At 48.9% G+C, this 15769-nt stretch overlaps 1 protein-coding gene across 3 annotated transcripts in view; it reads right to left on the reverse strand.

Annotated features, from left to right (window-relative positions):
- The window catches only part of arap2 (ArfGAP with RhoGAP domain, ankyrin repeat and PH domain 2), an 84332-nt gene that overhangs the window by 66561 nt on the left and 2002 nt on the right, over window positions 1-15769 (reverse strand). For 2 of the 3 annotated variants that reach the window (XM_055507049.1, XM_055507051.1), the window contains exons 2-8: window positions 14692-15543; window positions 14197-14279; window positions 11770-11846; window positions 11403-11464; window positions 10533-10883; window positions 9833-9902; window positions 3163-3283 (exon numbers count right to left, since the gene is read on the reverse strand). In XM_055507049.1, the coding sequence (XP_055363024.1) occupies window positions 3163-3283; window positions 9833-9902; window positions 10533-10883; window positions 11403-11464; window positions 11770-11846; window positions 14197-14279; window positions 14692-15482 (1555 nt within the window). In that variant the 5' untranslated portion in view covers window positions 15483-15543. Of the gene's footprint in view, window positions 1-3162; window positions 3284-9832; window positions 9903-10532; window positions 10884-11402; window positions 11465-11769; window positions 11847-14196; window positions 14280-14691; window positions 15565-15769 lie in introns of all 3 variants that reach the window. The other variant, XM_055507050.1, reaches the window with a different exon arrangement.

Below are 15769 nucleotides of genomic sequence, written 5' to 3' on the forward strand. Positions count from 1 at the left end.
AGAGTGAGCCTACGTTGTTGTTCATCTTCACTCACTGCACCACTGTCTCCATCTCTCACTAATCCCTCCCTGACACCGCAAACAAAGCAGCCTGTGACTACCAGGCTCGAGGCCTCGGACTCTAAACGTGCTCGTTTTCTACGTAAACCCCATCTTCCATTTTGTAGCGCGCTCGTCTGCGTCTCCCTCCTTGTCGCGACCGTTTTCCATCACTCTCTCGGCGTCTCTTGCTGCCAAACGCTCGTTCCCCCTCCTTTCTTCTCCCCCTCTCCTACTCCTCCCGCCTGTCTCCCTTCCTCCTTCCATCACTCCTCTCTGGAGCTGACAGTACCTGAGGGAAGAGGCCACCTGCGGACCAAGTGGAGGATCGGCCGACAGCTGTGTGCACACTCTCTCCGGTGGCCTTCAATTATTCACTCACTTCTCCCTGCGCCTTTTCCCTTCCTCCATCTTCACTCTGCCCTTTTCATCGCTCCCTGCTGTCTCTACCTTTACCTCTCTGTTGCCTTCTCACACTGAGATTGCGTGTCTGTCTTTCTTGCCCCGACCAGCCCTTCATTTTATTAAATCCCCGCCTCCCCTCGCTGCTCCTGCCTCGTCTGCTTCCTCACTCCTCCGGCCATCGCTCCTTAACGCCACTTCACTAACCTACTCCTTCTCTTTCCCTCTGTCCTCATGTCTCTTTCTCATGTGTTTCCCCAAAGATTGATGACTCTTCTCCACAAGGTGAGTGGGCCTGTTTAAAGATGCATGAGGTGACGAGGCCAAGAATCCTCCTCCTCCTCCTCCTCCTCCTCCTCCTCTCTCTCTTCTCCTTCGTCTCTTAACTCTTTCCTCTGACGACGGGCGCCACCTCGGCAAGTGCTTCCCACTGATCTCAGGAAGTTCAGAGGCCACCTCCAAATCAGACGTCCCTCTTGTCACCATGGCTGAGAGTGACATATGATGATCGGCCAGAGGACAGTGTGATAAATGACGCAGCTGAGGACCCGCGACTCATAAAGGGACCAAAAAGCTGGCAGTCATCGATACGACGATGCGCCGAATCGACAGGAAGAAGAGTGCGTACCGCTGCGGCTCAGAACTCAGTGTGTTGGGAATAAATATAGAAAAGTTTCAAGGGCAGTCTTTCATGAAACTGTAGGAGTGACAAGTGGTATAAAAAGAGAGAATGAATGAATAATAATACATATACTTTACATCTTTGTTAAGAAACAGACAATAGGTCTTAGGGTGGACTGAATATGAATGACATCAATTTCTGCACATGAAACTTCTTCATAAGCTTTTTTTTTTTTCATTTTAAGACCCCTACATGGTTAGAAGTGTGCAAGCTGCTCTTCACTCAGCACAGTAGCAGCACTTTCATTAGTGTAACAAAGAACCAAAAGGTATTAAGTTTGTATCTGAGGTCTTATTTACGGCTTCAGTAATCATTTAACTCATTCGTCTTGAGGCCAGATCCTTTAGAGTCTGGTCAGTTCAAGCTGTTGCTGCTGAGCACTGAGGGATAAACGAGCAGTTGAACAAACCCAGAGCAACAGGCTGATCCTCAGAACCAATGATGAGTAGGTCAGACATTGATTGTTCTACTTCCAACTCTACACATGTCAATATGTCAATGATTTGCATCGGTCAGTCTCACGGGCACGCGTCTTTACCAGCTGCAACAAACAAAGGGCACAGCCACACAAAACCCAGCCTTTTAATCTCCCTCATTCCTATGATATAAAGGGCAGCCGGCCTCTGACCCCAGAACCGGACCCTCGATTACTAAATGAGCACATTGACCTGAACTGCCTAATAGACTGGCATCAAGCAGGCGGGAGGTAGGGAGCTGCAAGTCTCCCTTTCCCCTCTCATTAATCCCGACACAGACAAAGCCTCCAGCCGAAGGGCGATAAGCACAGACAACTCTTCCTCCGTTTTGTCTGACAGAGGAATGGAGCGCGGGAGGAGAAACAGGACTATTAGCGAACAGTTCCTGGGAGAGCTGGGATTTTCTTCATTTACTCTAACCTTTAAGATTGACTTCATACCAGACGATCAGGCGGGGACATTAATTCCTGCCACCAAGAGCCTCCCTGAGAATCATTGCTTAATATTCAAGCAGCATTTGCTAGAAATGCAAAAGACGCGCTAAAGGAAAAGTGTTTAACCTCATACCCAAATTTGTGTCACTTTCAAAAGTAAGATACGAATCTGAATATTTAGCCATATTTAGCCTAGTTTAAGTTACTATAATTACCATCCCTCTACAAATGTTAAAATAAACACCAATTGTGATTTAGTGACCCACTACCAAAAAAAAGTAGTAAATACTTATTTATGTACTACTGCTAAAGTAGAAACCGAAAAGTACCAGCCAAATAATGCTGCTAGCTAGCTGGGTCACTAAACACATTGGTTTGGGTTTAGAAATACACATTATAAACAAGCAACCCTGTATTGATTATTGAATTAGTTTAGAGGTATGACTTGCAACTCTAGTGCTGCTAACCTTTCATATAAATGTCCTGCAGGTTTGCTAAGCTAAATACGCCCATGCTACAGTAGCGTTGGCCTGAGCTAGTTTCCAGTGATCCAGTAATTAAATGGAGCCAGTAACTTTAGATTCACCATACATACATAAAAGTGGCATTAATCTCTACATTTACGCTTGTTGTACCTTACAGCTCATTATTCCTTTAGAGCCACTGGGTCCAGCAGCTAAAGTCGGGTTAGCTGGTCTGCTCTCTCTCCAGCTTTTAAGCTGGAATATTTAACACTTCCATACTGACAGAAAGGCATTATTGAGAGAGATAGTAACCTCTTCAAGTACAAAAGAAAAGCAAATGTATATATTTTCTCAAAATGGAGCACTACTGGTGTAGACATGGATCCCTCTGAATATTAACTGAATAAAGTCCTCTAGGAGAAGAAAAATAAATGGCAGAGAGGTGAGTCAGAAGACAGTCACAGAGGCGTTCAGAGATAGCAAGAGAGACAAGGAAGACAAAAAGGGAAAGGACACAAAGAGGCAGAGATCCGGAGAGAATGAGGGAGGAAAACAAGGTGAGACGGAGAATGAGATCATCGGAGCAGGGCAGACAGACAAACAGGAAGAGCAGCGCGAGAGGCACATGGGTGACGGGAAACCGGGTCTGGATCTGCTGCTCGTACCTTCTTTCTCCGCCCGGAACACGAAGGTCCGATGGGAGGTGAGTACCTCAAACTTGTTGTCGCCCAGTCCGCGTACCTGTCTGATGGCGCTGGCCAGGATCATGCCTTTGGAGTACATCTCCTGCACGGACAGACACAGAGGGATGAGAGCGCTGCACAAACGGGTACAAACGCACACACGGCTTCACTCGAGCTAATAACGTCACTGAAATGCAGCTTTTCCCTTTTATCTGCATCTGTAAACCTAGAATTACAGTTTTTCCAACACTTTGTTTGCGTGAATAGAAGCATAATTTTGAGCTGTATTACCACGGGCCTCAATCGAATTCGATTGAAAACTGACAGACATCCTCATCAAACTAGAGACACAGCCCATCAAAACTCTGAGCTTTATTTGTATAAATAGCTTTTCCTTTCCATTCAAGCAATAACTTTGATAAATGACAGAGCACATGGACAAAAAGCATTTGAATCAAGAAGCTGCTGTAATAATATGAACAGTGAATGCAAGCACGCACACGCACACATACACATACACAAACACACACACACACACACACACACACACACACACACACACACAAACACACACAGACCATTTACGAAGCCAGAACTAAATTATATACTTGAAATGATGGTTCAGAAAATGGTTAAATAAGACAATAGACAAATACACACACACACACACACACACACACACACACACACACACACACACACACACACACACACACACACACACACACACAAACACACACAGACCATTTACGAAGCCAGCACTAAATTATATACTTGAAATGATGGTTCAGAAAATGGTTAAATAAGACAATAGACAAATACACACACACACACACACACACACACACACACACACACACACGTGTTCACAGAAAATAAAACTAAAAACCTACAGGCTCAAACAAACTTCTCAAATATTTAAAAAGAGACATTCCCTCTGTGTTGGGGATTTCTGCAAAGCACAGGAAGTGCTTGTTGGGTAACCTGGGATTTGACTGTGTGTGTATTGTTTTATTAGCCCCGTGTTTTCCCTCAGCAGCTTTAGTGGAGGCGTCTAAATAAGGAGGATGTTGCACAGGAGACTTCATGACCCTCTTTACAGGCTCCCTTGACAATGGCAATTAAAGTACTGGGTCATTGTCAATGTGAAACAGAGACAGAAGGGGCAGAAAAGGGAATCAAACCTCAACATTATCACTTCTAAAGAAGCTACGAGAGCCTGGTACCAGTATTAAAGCGTGATGTGGCAAGTGTAGGTTGAAGTACCTGGAAAGAGCTAACAGCATGTCAGATTGCAATGTTCTTGCAATAGACAGAACCGGAGGAGAGAACATTATGTTTCCGCAATGGCATGAAAATCACTGATACAAAAAGGCTGTTGCAGACGTTGCATTATTCATGTTGATAATATCATTATCTTTACAAAATATTAAAAGAGACTCGTCTCTTTTCTCCCCTCTATCTGTCGCTCTTCGTCTGGACTGACCCGAATCTGCAGTCGTTTGCACTACGTAATAGCTCGTGGCCATTGTTGTGCACAATGGCGTAAGGTTTTCACTAGTGGAGCAAAGGCGTCACATCCTGCGACGCAAGCACAAGAAGGATGAATAGAGGAAGAACAAGGAAGTGAACTCCTGACTTCCCTCCCGCTATTCTTTATTAAGCCAAGTGACCTTGCCTTCCACGAAATCCTATTTCTAGCCCATACAGCCAAAAATATACCAGCCGGCACAGTCAGTTAGGGAGCGCGGGGGTGGAAGGGAGAAATGGATGGATGGAGAGACCGTGCACTGGAAAAAAAAAGAAATTGGGTTTGTGCAAAAGGCCAAGGAGAGGACTCGGAAAGAAAAGGGAACACTCGTGGAGCGATACAATAAAAACAGAAGAAATCAAGAATGGAAAGGGATGAAGAAGGGAAGGATGAACACGGAGCCACGTGGGGAAAGAGAGACCTCGCGTTGAAATGAAGAAGCCTAAGAGGGTCAGGGAGGGGTCCTGCTCATATTAGAGCGAGACATTAACAATGGCAAGAAGTGGCTCAACCTAATTACCGTCAGCCGCCGCTTCTCTCCCCAGGAGTTTCACGCCGATATCTCTCTGTCTCTCTCTAATTTTAGACAGAAGTTAAACGCAGGTGAGGAGAGGAGACTCTAAATGTTCATTCACGTGGATGATTTAGCTCGGTGCCCGCGCGCTGATAATTATACCGCAGCACGGGTTAACGGTAATTAATAGTTTTAATTCTAGTTTGGGGGTCGCGGAGGAGACGCTTGTTTAATTGCGAGTTGCGCATCTGTAAATACTCCGACAGCAGAGGCAGGAGAGGAGATGATGAAAAGAAGCGGGTCAGCGAGGAAGGAGGTGGACACGGCCTCAGCAGCTCACACGCACAAGCGCACACACACACACACACACACACACAACTGTAATGTTTATAGACTAATCTCTGCCAAGGAAGTAATGAGGCCTCGCGATCTCTCTTTCTCCAACACACCTGACTCAACCTCCATCTGCCAACGATCCGCCACAATCATGTCACTAAATGTTTACCCTCTCAACATTTGTCAGTTCGTGCCATTGTGTTGGCCGCCTCTTGTCGAGGCCTACCCTGCGTGGATAACCATGGCTCCCTTCTCTATAAACGCAACCCGGTAAACTTCAGGAAACAATTAAAGCGGAGCAATGGAGCTAAGGTCTACAATAATAGAGCCAGCGTGCGGAGAAGGGGGGGGGGGGGGGGGGGTTGTACAGAAGGTGGGGAGAGTTTTTCCACCAGACTGGAGTTGAGGTTCTGGGATCTCCAACAGCGGTGGGTTTTCAGTGGAGGCACGAGGACCCCAACTGGCTGCAGCAGAACACTGCACCACCAGCGACGGAGCAGCAGAGAAACGCGGTGCTGATCAGTGGATCGCTGAGTGGGAAGCCTTAAGGGTTTAAACATCCTCAGGGCACCAAGCGGAGACTAAATCGAATCATTTTAATTATATAAAGTCGCTTTAAATGCGTAACACGTCACCGATTGTGTCGATTCATTTCACAGCGCGTTAACAGGCCGGTTTATCCGACGGACGCACAGAAGCAGCGAGTGGCCGTGCGCCGCTCTGCCTTTCAGCCGCTTCAGCCTTTCACTTATTTACTTTCCGTGACTTAACAAGGTCAGACGCCGAGGCTGCTGCTTTGAAGTATCAAGTCAGGTCTTCGGGGAGCGAGTTCACACAGCGGGAGAGTCCGAGTCCTCGTTCTCTGACTTAAGAGTGGCTCGACTCCAAGGGTCGCGTTGCAGATTACACTCAAAGCTGTTTAGAAAGGAAATATCAGAGTGTTTAGCATCTAAAGGCTGAAATAAAAGCTGATCTGACATGTGGAGAACTGAACAGGTGCCGTTTCGATTTGACTTACAGTTCGGTCAATGTAAAAATGTGTGATCTGTGCAACTTTAATGACAAATTATTTATCAGTTGTAATTAATTCTAATGTGAATGTGAATGTGTTAAAAAAAACATGACTATTGCAATGACACAGTAGCACGGATGCTATTCTGATGTGTTTAAATACGTCCCGAAATGTACAAAAAATAACAAAAAACAGACAAATCCTCGTGCCACAGATTTCAGCCGGAGTTCTCACATAATTTGGAGCGAGTCCCAGTGATCAGAATAGAAGGTGCCACAGTGAGTGTGACCGCGGGGATCTTGGGAAAAACACAGGAGGGAGCGAGCGAGCAGAGGAGCTTTCAGCCTTTGACAAGCGACCAAGCAAACTGATGGACTCAAAGACTGAGCCCCGATCCTAGAAGCTCGTCTCCCCTTTGGCCTGCTGCACAGGCTCATCCCTTCATCACCCCCACCCCCCACCCCCAGCCATCCTGCTCCCTTCGCTCCCCCGAAGCCAAGCTTTTCACTGTACTCGCGAACACACACACACAAAGACACGACACCACAGCAGGCCCCCGAAGACTACATCTCAGACCCAAAGCTCTCTCCCATGTCAATCCCAGTGTTGACGAAATCGGGCGAAAGGGGTGATTGATGAGACGGACTGGATACAACGCTGCAGAGAGGGAGAAGTGAGACTGAGGATCTCGCTACTCTCCCACGCCACCGCCGCTACCCCGGTGATGACATCACCGTGGCCAGAGACCTTCAAGCTGCGATGGTGATTAAGTGCGATTAGTTCTGTCTGGAGCTGAAAGATCCCAGAGGATTTCAAACTACAAACGAGTTTTGGGGCTACTGAAAAGTTTGGTGGTGAAAGAAGAAGCATGGGAATGTTTCAGGAGGAGGAATTTTTCTTTTTGTGTACAGGTGGAAAAGATCAAAACAACACGATAACCTGAAGACATTGACCATGACTTCCTCACAAACATAAGCTTTGAGATTCATGTGCGTTAAATAGCACATAGTTACGAGGGAGTCGCCGCCGTGATTTAAAATGCTAACATCCCGAGCTAGCAGATATTTTAGATAACGTTAGCGTTGTCATTGTGCGTATGTTTAAACAATTACACATTTAGCACCAATCTGTCTGACTCAGCTGAACATTTAGATGTATATGAGATAATAGCAGCTTGAGTAAGCTTCATTTCAGCTTTTAAAACCTCTCTATATGTAAAATGCTATGCAATTATGTACAATATATGCTAATCAAGACATTAACATCTAGAATTCCTGGCTGAAAATAGCTGTCGCTTATTCTGTAGTTTGGGCCTGAGAAGAGGCTGAGAATGTCTATTTAAAGAGCGATGAGAGGGTTGGAGATGAGGGGGGCACATTCACACAAACACAAGCACAAAGTGAGTATTTGCTTGTTATTATTGAATACGCCGGTAATTCGCGCCGGTCTCCAGTGGAATAACCTTCTAATCAGCACAACTCTTGTGAGATCGGCCGTGTGCATTTTGAAGCCTCGTGTCACCGTGACAAAGTATAAGACACAGGAAGGTTGTGGTGAGTCATTTCATGCACAGGCATGGCTCTGCTCTGTGTCTGCCGCGAGATGAGGCAAAGCCAGAGTCTCATATATCAATTTCAGACATAAAGTGGCGCCGAGAGACTTCCTCGCCCTCCTCCCCTCCCGCCCTGAGCTCACCCTGCGGAGGTGGCACCAGTTGGCACGCTGGGTGGTGCAGGACCCCAGCTGGCCGCACACAGCAGGGGTCACAGAGCGACCGCACATCGACCTCTCTGCTCAACCAAAGCCTGATGGATCCCTCTGAATTGTCAGAGGGGGGAGTCACATTGGCAGGACTTTAAAAAGTCCAAACAACACTGCCCGCTCTCTCTCTCTCTCTCTCTCTCACACACACACACGCACAAACTTTCATCTTCCTACACCAACAGTGACACAGAGTATAAAGTGCTGACTCGCTGGCATCCCCGCTGATCCCTGCACTGCCGGCGATGGAGCAAATCTTGATTAATAAAGCAACAAATGCAATGGAAAGAGAAAACAAGGGGGGAGGGGGAGGGAGAGGGAGAGAGAGAGAGAGAGGCGGCGAGAGAGCGTGGAGTGCTATAATTAGTAAGTGATTAACGAGCAGGCATCAGACAGGTCCCACATCATTGATTGTGATGTTCTGCAATGCCGCTGCAGCGAAAACGAGCCGGCCCTGAGAGGAGGGAGCTGAGGTCACCGCGCACACACACACACACACACACACACACACACACACACACACACACACACACACACACACAGCGTGCTTGTTCTTAGTGCAAGAGGCATCCAACAGTCGTTAGCGAGGAGATGAAAGTAAAGCACAATATGTCAGACAGGTTACAGCCGCCTGAGAAGTGAAAGTTATTCTGAAAGGGCAAAACGAGGCCGTTTAACACTTGTCGCGTCAACTTTGTCAACATGTTAGTCCATTTCTACGAGATAAATTGGTGATTAGATCAGAATTAAAAGAGAAGTATTGTCTTCCCCCCATACTGTCCTTCTCTACACATAATCACTGCTGTGATAGAGTTATTAATTCCAATTCATCAAAGCTAATGGAGCCTACAAAAATCCATATGAAGTAGCAACAGACGTTTGTTTGCATGGATTAAAACACAACAACACAAATGTCCCAACATGGAGAAAGCAGCACAGCGGGAAACAGGGTAATTTAAAAGAAAACACCCCACTTACTGGGTAAAAGCAGCGACTGGCTTAGACACGATGGTGCAGGACAAAATGTTAATGGCTTGAAAAGCGACAGTGGACCTTACTTTGCATCTTTTCTACCTTCCTGCTGTTATAACTCTTCATTCGCTTGCTCTGCTTCAGCGATCGGGCACATTTTCAACTTCGGACGGAGAATGAAGAGTTACAATAGGTGGAGGTAGAAGTGCTGAGGGAGGCAGAAGGCGCCTCCCTGAGACCTGGCCCGGTGCCAACGTCAATGCGTTTGACTGGGCGGCACGGAGGGCGCCGTCATTGGCCCCTCGTTTTTCAGGCCTTTCTGCCAAGGCAATCATGACGATGATGCTGACAATGAGGAGGAGGAGGAGGAGGAGGAAAAGGAGGAGGGGACATTTAGGGACTTGGCTCAGCTGCTCGCGATAAAGACTTCTGCAACGGTGGGATGAAAGCGTGTACGCGGGGGGTGGGGGGGGGGTGCTTCACCAACCACTGTATTAGCTCATGCAAGTGTGATTCCCGCACCCACCTTGTCGTTGTTGTAGTAGGCCAGGCTGCTGCCGTCAAACCTCACCCACCTCCTCTGGAACACACACTTTCTGCAAAGAGGGGTGAAAACGTGTCCAGAGCTCAACGCAGCAGGAACCACAGCTACAGGTACTGGCATCACATTAAGAGGGCAATTCATTCGTTCATGTCAAGAGTTGTATCAACAGCTGTCAATTAGCATAATCAAAACAAATGGCTACTTTCACTTCCACTGAATATTCAGCGGCCCAGGGGCAGTTTGCCAAACCTATGCAAATGAGCTGGTGAAGGTAAAGATCCCAAACAGGAAGTAGATGATTGATCACATCGACTTCAAGCAATTCTCTAAGACCAAAATGTTCCCTCTGGTTTTGCCAGAAAAGCGAAACCGTGAAAAGGTGCGATGACGCGCATCCAGTCACAAGGTTATCTCCCTACTGTTTAATAGTCCAATGCATTATGGATAGAGCGGCATCTGGAGCTAACAGCATTTAGCTGTTTCAAATAATCATCAAAGGGCTGAGAGTGAGAGGGGAAATCTAAATAAATAGGAAGCAGTGTTTGCAGGCGGTGCTGCTGAGGTTCCTTTCCTACTTCACACACTCTTTGGGTTGTTTGGGTGTAAACTAAAACTTTATATCCAATAAAGCTGCAGCAAAAGTTCCAAACAGCCGATAATGGATCTCAGAAGCTGGACCTACCCTTGAGGAGACAGTTTGTCCAGCCAGCCCACCTTGAGGACCTGGACCTTGGGGGCGCCGTAAAAGCAGGCGTACGGTGAAATGTCGGGCAGGGCCTGTGTTCTCACCGCCGCCCAGCCGTCCATGGGCTCAGTGTAGAGGCTGCACTCCACCATCATCAGGGCTCCGTCTTTAAGGCCGGAGGCCGCTGGTGCAGCAGCGTCGTAGGTCTCTGCCAAAGCTTGGTCCAAAATGGCCGGTGGCGAAAGACCGGCGCCCAGGGTGGCGTATTCCTCTTGGTAGCGGTCGGGACCGGGTGGAGGTAGTGGAGGGTCCTTGTCCTTGGATCTTCTCTTTTTAGGTGCGTTACTTCTGCGTGAGCACACATGACATCTTGTCATTTCGTATTAATGACCAGATTGTTATTTTATAATCTGCCAAGAATTTAGGTCAGAGGGGTTTGGCTGCTTCAGGTACTGTGGCTGTGGTTTAAAAACAATTGAAACGTGTTCATTCACACATCTAACCGCATTTTAAAGCTGTTAAAGACATTTGTTTATCCTTCACATCAATGTGGTTAGAACCCACTCGATGCTTATTTTTAGCTGGTGTGAAGTTACCGTCTGTGAAATACCTTTAAACTACTGAGCTGTTAGTTGGGCCCCGTCTAAACCACCCACGGGTCGTATTTACGGTATGTAAAGTACAGGGAGGACAACTGTAAAGCGCCACAGAACAAAGTAAATTTAGTTTTGACAGATTTCCGAGCCTTAAACCACATTTTCCACGTTTTGTTTCCTGTCAAGCGTTACTAATTTCCTCAAGCTAATTTCATCATCACCAGGTCATCAGGGCTCAGTTCTCCTGAACGTTCGGCCCAAAGCACCATACCTGCGTCTCTTGGGGTTCTTGTCCTTGCCACCTTTCTCTGAACCTTCTTTAGCACCTTGGGCCTATAAAGAACAGCAGATTAGCATCAGACGGAGGCAGCGTCCGTCTTTCTGTCCGACACCGTTATCAAGTTACTGCGCTGAGCTATGTCAACTTTAGAGGCTCGGTGACATTTCTATTAACCTCAGGTGACAAACTGAAACAAGCACACTTTCCAATCCGCTGTGCGTCCACGGTGACGGCCTTCGCACTCAGAGGGAAGTTGAGCGATCGGACCGCGGCCGATGATGCCGGAGACCTGAGAAATGTCTGTTCCTCTTTGGTGAGCTGCTACTCACGCTCCGCTGGTGGAAGTGTGCGTTCTTACCGCAGTGCGTCCGGGGCTGTTGTACAGGAACGTCTCTCCGTAGGGAGCGATGTGCGGCAGGGCTCTTTGAAGTGGAGCTGAAACGGACACAGAGGGGAGACAAAAGTGGGTTTTGTCATGGCCGACAAACAGGCTGAAGGCCTGAATACGCTGCATGAAAGGAAGGAGCCTGATAGGATTGTTCCAGTTGAATTTTAAACCACTCCGATGTTTTAGTGCCCTTTGATTAAACAAACTCGCTGATCTGAATAAACTGGCCAACCCTCCCTCCGCGTCAGCAGCAAACCAATTAAATCTAGTTTCAGCAGACTCCGTCTCGAGCCCTTTCTCGGCCCATCTGGGAGTTCCTCCTCTCCCGTCCACCGCAAACAGGCAGAGTCGCAGCCGAGGCCATTTCTGTGGCGGTCGGTGGCGGCCAGACGCTATCAGACCGGAGACCCGGGGGCCGCCCCGACCGGGCCGCGGCCTGTCACCCTGAAAAATGGCACCGGCCGCTCCCGGGGACCCGCGAGGTGATGGAAACAAGACGCCGCGAGACAGACGCCGACGTGAACAGACGGACGGTCGCACGCTGCCCCTTTAAGCGTTTCACACAAACTTCCACACGATGCAGACTATTACACAGCAACAGAGGGCATGTCCTGGGCTCGGCAAGCTTTATGAAGGGGTGGGTTTACTTGATGATAGGATCCACTCCTGCACAGCAGTTCTCTCTACAGTACCGCTCGCCAGGCAGATAGCAACCATCAATCATCATCTATCAGCCGACCTTCAGGCCTCTCTCACCTCCCTCCCAGGGCCCGTTTCCCTCGCTGCCTCGGTGTCTGGCTTCGTCTTTTGTTCCTCTCACTCGACCCCGCTGCGTCTCTATCTGCTCCCGAGCACGCGGCCTCTGAAGCCGGGCGGCCGTCTAGGTGCAGTCATCGGCGCCGAGTTAGTGAGGAGATTGATTTTGCTCAGAATCGCTCGGCGCTTTTAAGTCGGGGGCTGCGGGTCAGTTTGTCGTTATGGCTTTTTCTGTGCGACTCCTACACAAGGCCGAGGCCTGGATTTACATCAGTCGGCGAAATGTTCTGTCCGTGAATAGCAAAAGAAAATCAATTAAAAGGGCAGCAGCGGCTTTGGTTTTTCCTTTTTTCATTAAAACAGATCACGTTTCTTTATTGGGTTGTTATGCTGATGTTAGTTCCTACTTCGCCGCAGTGGCAGCGCAGAAGCATTTTATGCCGTTCTCGCCCAAAACATTCCTGCATTGGCAATTTATCACAAGCGCTGTGGAGGATCTACCTCAGATTTGGCACAAAAGTCCAGTTACATTTGGGTGGTGAAAACCTGAGGTCACTGTGACCCCTCGACTGCAGTTATCAGAAAAGCTCACTAGAAACACAGGCATGTATGAACTACAGCTTGAGAGGCATGTCGTTTATATCAACAATTCAATTCAACAAGATATAGATTTATTTATATATTGCATTTTTATATATTATATCACAGAAACTCACCCTCACAATTCTGTTCCTTTAAAAGGGGAAAGACTCGACACGAAAGGTGTTAATTAAAATTCTATCCGACTCCATTACCCAGTTTTGAATGAATACAACAACCTGGTCTGAATCTTATCTCGAAATAAACTCTTCAAATTCGCTCGGGTAAAGTGATATGTCAAATACCACCTTGCTATGAAGGGAAATTCAGCCTGCCAGTGGAGCTCCCCACGTCCCTGCTCGGGGACCACCTTGGCTCCCTCTCTCGCTATCTCTCAGCCTTTTCTGCATCCATCTCCTCGTCCTTCCTCCCAACTCTTTCTCTCTAGTTTCCTTCGCTGCCTTGTTCCGAGCAGAGGAAAAGTTTGCAAACACGGCCTGCCAAGAGACTGCAGCGGGGAGACGGAGCAAGGAAGGAACATATTCATATGCTGCATCACGCCGGGGTCGAACAGGGTCCAAGGCAGACGGACGCGTCCACAGGTGTCCACTCACAAACCGACAGCCATCAGAAAAACCCCACAACCGAGGCCCAGAGAGCGGCTCACGTACAGTAGCATCCTGTCAGATAGGACACGAGGCTCGACTAAGCCCAGTAAATACAGCTGGGGAGGAGGCAGAACTCAAAACACATTTGTAGCGGTTGTACTACACGCCCCTGTGTTCTCTGCAAAGTTAAACAACTCTGAAAAAACTTCGGAGAGCCGGGCGACGGCGGATGCGCCGGGGCCTCGTGGAGGCGCGAGATGTGAGGGAGCGCATTCCCTGTGTGGGAGCGCGTGAAGACGGGGGTGACGCCATTTCCCGCGACGCAGCCGCCCCACCCCACCCCGCCCACGCACCCCCACTTTCATCCGGGCAAACAACAGCACCGCCGGCTCCACTGCCGGATGAAATATTCATGGCGCAGATGAGGCGGATGCAGCTGAAAGACGCCGCGTACCTTTCTGTGTGCCGTCGGCACCGGTGGGACCTTCGGAGCCGGTTAGGAGGTGAGCGCTGCCTGCTTGCGCTGGCGGTGTGCTCCTGAGGAGGAGGGGGAGAAATCATCGGATCAGAACCACCGAGGCAACATTCCAGGTCATACATGCTGTGACCGTGACGGCCTTCGGGAACGGAGATGTGGGAAGCGAGAGGTCAACAAGACTCTCGCGTGTGGACGATACACAGCACCACTTTGCTAGCTTAGCGTAGCATGACACTTCTAACAGGCAGGTGCTAAAGATACCTTAAAGGGGAAGACAGGCATGACATGTAATTACCTCAGGCCGGCAGACGCTACATTACGACAAACTTCCTGCCTCAAACAGTGCGTGTGTTGCCAGTGACCGGCTTAGCTGGTTAAACCAACGAGTTGCTGGAAGTGTATGAGTGAGTTGGTGCTTCTTTCGCCTCACACTCAACACGAAAGCAAATAAGCCACTGAGGCGTTATCTACCTGTCTGGAAGCAGTGCTATGGTCGGATTGGGGATTTCAGGCACAGGCCGATGCCTCAGGCGGTACGAGCGCGTGAGCCGCGGGGCGCGCGCCTCGTATATGGCGTTCTCCACCATTTCGCCCTGGAAGCCGCCCTGGTCTTCAGCCGCGGTGGGAGGTGGCCCTTCAGCCGGAGCGGGGGCCGCGTGGCGGCATGACAGCTCTGGGGCCGTCTCCCAGTCGGGCGGCGCTTCAGAGACGGACAGACATTCACTGCTGCTGCAGCTGCTGCTGGAGGTCACGGACGGAGGGATGCGGACACGATCCGGCAGAGGCGCCCCGATGTTCTCAGGGTTACGTGGGGCTGGTTGAGGCGGCCGCGTGCACACGCTCCCAATCACATCATCTGTTTTTATTCCCAGTCCTGCTCCCGGAGGCAAAGTCTGACCCCCGTCCACGTGACGCCCCTGCTCTGTCTGGGATGTTTCAAACACAGTCATCTCGTTTTTAAACACATTTCTTGGATATGGAACCGGTTTCCTCTCCGACCGCGGGTTCTCTACCCTTCTATCGTCCTCTTCACACCCACCACAGGTCTGGGCCTTTAAACCCACCGCTTCCAGACTGCGGAGGATGCGCCTCCGATGGCCTGTCGGCAGCACGTTGAGCCCCAGCAGCAGGTCATCTGTCAGGGCCCTGCAGTCTTCCAGCGACTGGTATCCTGCCTCGTGGAAACAGGAGGTATACTGGGAGAGGCGGAGGGCGGCCAGCCACCGCACAAGCTCCTGGCTGGGCTCTGGAGGCTGCAGCATGGTGCCCTGCTAGATCCACATGTGGAGGCCGCAGTAGAAGGTGCAGTGGTCTGGGTTTGAACTGTAGACACAGAAAGAAAATCTAAAAGGAAGTAATGGCTGTGTAAAAATGCAGCGGCCTAAAATACTATTTAAGCTTTCAGTTGAGATCTATGTTGGCGACTCCAGTCCTCAAAAAGTTTATTAAACTTTCAAACATCCATTCACTTTAATAAGAATCATTTCAAATATTTAGAAGGCTCTTGTATTCGCAAATGAACCACAGTAGCTTCGTCCTATTGGCCTGA

This window comes from Betta splendens, chromosome 2 (assembly GCF_900634795.4).
Source record: "Betta splendens chromosome 2, fBetSpl5.4, whole genome shotgun sequence".
In the NCBI taxonomy this organism is placed as follows: Eukaryota; Metazoa; Chordata; class Actinopteri; order Anabantiformes; family Osphronemidae; genus Betta; species Betta splendens.